At 45.8% G+C, this 5,811-nt stretch overlaps 1 protein-coding gene across 4 annotated transcripts in view; it reads right to left on the reverse strand.

Moving 5' to 3' along the window:
- The window catches only part of LOC102679145 (visual system homeobox 2-like), a 72,486-nt gene that overhangs the window by 50,090 nt on the left and 16,585 nt on the right, over positions 1 to 5,811 (reverse strand). For 3 of the 4 annotated variants that reach the window (XR_004151916.1, XM_031515366.1, XM_031515367.1), the window contains exon 2: positions 3,584 to 4,141. Coding sequence is in view for 3 of the 4 variants with exons in the window: in XM_031515366.1 (XP_031371226.1) it covers positions 3,584 to 4,049 (466 nt within the window). In the remaining variant the exon portion in view is untranslated. Of the gene's footprint in view, positions 1 to 3,583; positions 5,777 to 5,811 lie in introns of those variants that run through there. The other variant, XM_031515365.1, reaches the window with a different exon arrangement.

The raw sequence follows: 5,811 nt of genomic DNA on the forward strand, positions 1-5,811 counted from the left end.
GTGGCCGTGTGTGAGGGTGCGATAGAGAGGGAGAGGGAGACGGAGGAAGAGAGAGTGTGTGGGAGCAAGAAAAGGAGTGGACCGACGGGAGTGTGCAAGGAGACTTCTCAGGCGTTGATAGGCAATCTAGTTGATTGCCAACTTCAAACGAACCGAAAAAAGCGGAGCGAGGAGGAGAGACGAGCCGGTGTACGAGCCGGTGGAAAGGCAAAGCCTCGACGCGAACCGGCGCGAATCTCGGAATTTTTAGACAATGCGATCCGCACAGTTCCCGCATTCCGACCCCCCTTCCTTCTCACCACCACCGATTAACGCGCTGGTGCCAAGCGAATCGATCATACGCCATTTACCATCCCCGAACATTCGTCGCCTCCTCGCTATCGCCTATTTAATCCTTATATACCTACACCCCGGTGTGCCTACGTGTTGCCAATTTTCTTCTAGTCGATCTACTATAATTTCTCTCCACGCGTGCGAACACGTTTCTTACTGGAAATCCTTCTTCTCCTTAAATACCGTGCGTTTTCGAATAATAAGAGAATTAAAGATTCTTCGGAAAGCGAAAGTTTTGCTTTCCGAATGGATACATCTCTTATTACGTATATCTTTCTTTTTCTCTTCGATCTCTAAATTTTAAATTTCCGTGAATCAACAAATGTTCGATATTCTTACCACGAATTTTTCAGAGAATTTATCTGAATCAGGGGAACAAAGGATCGTTGATCGACCAGGGCTATTCAACGCGACAGATCCTGCGAAATTTTCAATTTTCGTTTGGCGTAATCGATCTCACGACGATCGATATAATTATTATCGGGGACAAATCGAGCGGTTGCTCGGTCTGTGCTCTCGTCTTTAAGTCTGGCCAAGATTTAAGACAAAAAGAACGAATGAAGTGCGCCAAATAAATGCGTACTGTAAGACGAGGTGCTAGAGTGACGTTTGAATGGAAGGGCAGATCCTTTGTGCTGCACCGGGAACCCGACACCCGAAAATCGTTCTCAAAAAATTCGTTATACGGATAAAATTTACTCGCTGCTCCGACCATCGTTGTTTATTATCGCGATATCATTTTGACCATAAAACGTCGTTTTATTCCATTAATCATTTCGATATTTCTCTTTTACATTCATCAAAATTTCTATTTCAACTTATGTAAATTATTCCAAGATGGATCGAGTTTCTTATACGTACAACTTCTTCTTTTTAACCGGTTAACGAACTTAATTAATTCTTCTCAAAGTTTCTTCTCAAATGATTCCATACACGAACACTAGTATATCAAAAACTAGCGACTGTATAATAATTAAAAGAGAGGCGAAAAAAAAAAATCTTATATAAACGAAACCCTGAGCTTTCGTCCATGGAAGTTGAGAACAGTTTGCTCGAGTGCGGCCATTTTTACGTTTTGTCGAGGTTCTTTGTGTTTTGGTGAGACATTGCAGGTCTGCCCAACACTCAACTCATTATACCACTAATTATTCATAACGTTGGGGATTATTCTGACAAAAATATTCAATTCCCACAGTGCACTCACCCCGGCACTACCCCTCTTTCTTTGCCTTATTCTTTCTCTCCGACTCATCTAACGTATCTGACGTTGATCCCCCGTAAAACAGCGAGTGATTTCTTCTGCCGTTCCAACAATCTCAAATCTACCTTTCTTCCGCGTTCGCGAAAATTTCCAATTCTCGAGGAGATTCCCGAGATACAATTTGTACAACCGTTGTTAGATAGAGTAGATATCATAGGTCACAGCTGTTGATCGAGCAAACTCGACTTGTTTGCACGTAAAATCGACGTAATGATTTCATTTCGAGGCGTGAAGCTCTGGTCAGCTGTTCCTTTTTCCCAAAAATAGGCGAAAACTGGCAAACTACAATAGATAGGGAGAGAGAGAGAGAGAGAGAGAGAATTCTCTACTCGACGGATACACGACGAGGAAAGTCGCCTCGTCGATTTTCGGTAACACGATCTTGAGTGGCTCTCTGTTAAATGATATCCGTAAGTGGCACGTTAAGTGCTCGTTTCACGGTGGGACGACGATACGCCTATTAATTTACTTCAACCGACACGTGAGGGTTCATCCTTGTCTAAAGGTTGAAAAGCAATCCCCCTGATTGCCGATCAATGCTTTATTACGACGTCGACGTATCGATGGTGATGATGATGAAGAATGAATCGGTTGCAAACGTTCGTTAACAGTTCGTGAACGGGGAGGGAGGGGGGATCAATGGGAGCGGGAATCGAGGCACCGCGGTTTTTTAATTGGTTTCTCGGTTTTCTTTTTCTTTCGCGCACACCCCCCGGTGTACCCGTGTAAGGAGCAACCGTGTTGTAAAAGGAAGTGCGGTTTGTATAGCGGCGTGGCGGAACGCCGTTCACAACGTCTCCTCTTCCGTTCAAAAGTTCAGCTCACTATTATTGTAAAAATTCGCGTCTAGGTAAGGAGAGAGAGAGAGGCGCGATGTAACGACGACGGCGGTCTCGAGATCCTTGTTCCTTCTTCCTTCAACGGGGATCCGTTTCCACCCTCTCTTCTCGTACCCTCGGCCAAGATGTAGGTCTTAACGAGAACGTAGGTGTTAAGATTGAATGAAGTGGTCGCTTGTTACCCGGTCACAATACGCGCACGGTTGTTGTGTAAAATTAATTATCAATTCTTCGTTCCCTTACCTCCCCCCCCCTTTCCCCCCTTCCCTTAGCGGAATGAAAATGAAACAGTTAGAGGTTCCATTCGTGGAATAAATGGTACGGTTATAATTGTCCAAGTACAATGGGGCTCGCGAGCGAAACGATTCGATGGAAACAATGTCATCTTAATCGTCATCTATAAATAAACGGGGCAAGTTTTAATGATAATGACGCATTAACGCTCGCCACGCGGCTCGATGTTGTTCCGCCGGTCCAGCTTCCAGTTGGAAGGAACGAGCGATAAGAAATTCGCGACGGAGCCATTTTCCCGTGGAAAAGCGTTTATAGTTTTCTTCTAAGGGATCGTTGATTAAGGGAGCCGGGTAGCCATCTGGATATTATTAACGTTACAATTTAATCTTAACGAAACGTTTGAATAACGGGGAAATTCGTTAATCGAGGTAATCGTTGCCTCGAAATTATTTTTCCTAATATTTTTCGATCAAACGACAGAGACGTACGTAATTGATTATACTCATTTAATCTAACACGCATTTAAATAAACTTTACAACATACGCATGCGTAATTTTTGGAAAATGAGAGAGAAACTCGACCATCAACGAATACAATACAAGCCAAATATATACCGAATACCGTCTTATTCTTTAGATCTTAGACGTCCAAACTTCTAAAGTAAACACTATTCAAAAATCAAACATTGCATTGTATAACGTAAACGATCATCGGTATCGACCTATGTAAATGTTACAATTATCCATAAGATGTTGATATATATATTCGAAACCATTTGAAATAGTTAATCAATTGTTAAATTAGCTCGAGTAAATTTCGCGCGATCGACGCACGATTGACCGGTTGAACGGTCCAAAGAATCCAAAGATGTAAACGTAGGCGAAAGAAAGGATGATATTAAGGATGATAACTCACCATGGGGTGGCGTGTGCTGACTCGGACTGTGCTGATGATGGTTCGCGGTGACTGCGGTACCCGGAAGTACATGCTGCGCGTGTGCACCCGGATGCACGTTGACACCGGCCGGTGAGGCCGGAAGTTGTCCCGGTTGATGTACCTGATGATGCGGTACGTGGTGCGCGGGGTGGGGGTGGGGCGGCGGCAGGAAGGCAGCGGCGACGGCCGCCTGCGCATTCAGATAGGCCATCCGCGAGGCCGTGAGGTTGCCCAGATTCCCAAGATTCCCCAGATTGCCCAGATGATTGGTCAGGCTGGGCATGTAGTCCCATAGCTTGTGATGAGGCGCCGTGGGCGCGTAAGAAACGGCCGAGACGCCGGCCGGCGGTGATCCTTGGGGCGAGCCGCGATCGGTACCGCTTCCGTTTCCGGTACCGTTCAGCCCCAGCAGCTCCTGGATCGCGAACGGCGATCGCTGCGGCATCTTTGCGTTTCTCACCGATTATTATCGCGTCTCAAAACGGCATTATTCCCTTTTATCGAGATTTATCGTTTAATATCGCGGTCGCAACGATCCTTCTTTTTTTTCTTCTATCCAATCCCCCTGGTCAATGGCGCATGTTGAGCGTTGACTCGTTGAAAGAACAAGTTTCAAGAAGATCGTTGTTTCTCCGTCTGGCAAGCTATTCGATCAAATAGTTTCGAATAGTTGTTTTCTCGTTGCTGTTTCGTATCGAGATCGAGCCTCGATTCGTAGGAACTTTTGTTTTTTTTCTCTTTTCTTTCTTTCTTTCTCTCTCTAAGATTCCGAGCGTTGGAGAAAGGCTCGAATTCGTTGGGTTTCGTTCGAACCGTTACTCGATCGTTTACGGACGATCAAAAATTGTGGAACGATTCTCTTTCTGTACGGCGAAACGAGGAGGAATAGAAAAGAACGAGGCTATCGGCGTGGCTAGGCCTTGACACAACGCTTGCTCGAGATCCGACGGTTTGCGGCGAGCACTCGCATATTTCTCTATCTTGACTCGAGAATAGGAAAAGGAAATCGATCTCTACTTCGATAGGCTTGCTACGAAACGATAGCTAATTGAGCGGTTCAAAGTTGATTTTCTAAAATATACAACGAGTCTCGACTTGTAATAAAGCGAAGATTACTGACCGGGGAACCCGTCACCGGTTCTAAGTGTTTTCATAGATCTCCATCATTGACAATGCCGTGGAAAATGATGGTTCGTCGATAGATATTAGAATTACGAGCGACGTAAATTTAACTTATCTTCGTTGTAAAGGCGGAGAAGCCGGGGATCCGTCGAACGGAGAAACTGAGGAGCAAGTTGCGGCGAGCGACGGCAACCTGCGAGCGTCGACTCGACTGAAACGAATCGGCTTCTCTCGGTGATCGGCGCGATCGTATTATCTCGTATTATTTCGTTTCACACTCGAACACATCTACTCTGTCTAGAAAACTACGAACGCGTTCAATCTCGCACTTTCAGCCTAAGTCTGTTCGTTGAATTGCGGTTTTCGTTGTGATCAGGTACGGATTCCTGGGTTCATCGCTCGTTCGTTCGAGTATTAACCGAGACACGTCCAAATACAATCAGGGCCTTATCTCCAGTGTCCAGGAATTCTATTCAATACCTCGAGATAGCACGTGACGGGTTTCATTCATTCATCGCTCCTTGCCACCGAACAAAACTCTCCTTCGACCTCAACGATGCGCATGGAAATTCGTGGAACCGCTTTCTTTCATTCTCCTCGCGCGGGGATCGAATTTCAAGGACAACAGAATCTTCCTCCGCCTCCTCCTTCGCTATATTCCTTCGCTCGACGGGAAAGGCACTCGTGCACCGAGACTCTTCCGCCGGTATCTCATACGAGGCCAAAAAAAAAAAAAGGAGCGGAACGAGACGGCCAATATCCCTTGGACAGAGATCAAGAGCAACGTCCAACGTCCGTTCCCGATTCCTTTTCCATTCTTTCCTCTCCCGATCTCTCACACTTTTACCCTTCGTCTCCTCTTCCTCTCTCCCTTTCCTCTCCTTTCCTCGAGAACTCGTGCACACTGGTCAAATCGCGAGGATTCGTCGTTCGGCTTCACCGTACAGCCAAATAACACTGACAGCACCACCACAGCTAGTCAAAGATCGGACCCATGTAGCATATACTAAACTCCCATCGGTGGTCGTGTTCGATGGCCTTCCTCTCTTCTTCTTCTTCTCTCTCTCTCTCTCTCTCTCTCTCTC

Source organism: Apis dorsata, unplaced genomic scaffold (assembly GCF_000469605.1).
Source record: "Apis dorsata unplaced genomic scaffold, Apis dorsata 1.3 scaffold_68, whole genome shotgun sequence".
Taxonomy (NCBI): Eukaryota; Metazoa; Arthropoda; class Insecta; order Hymenoptera; family Apidae; genus Apis; species Apis dorsata.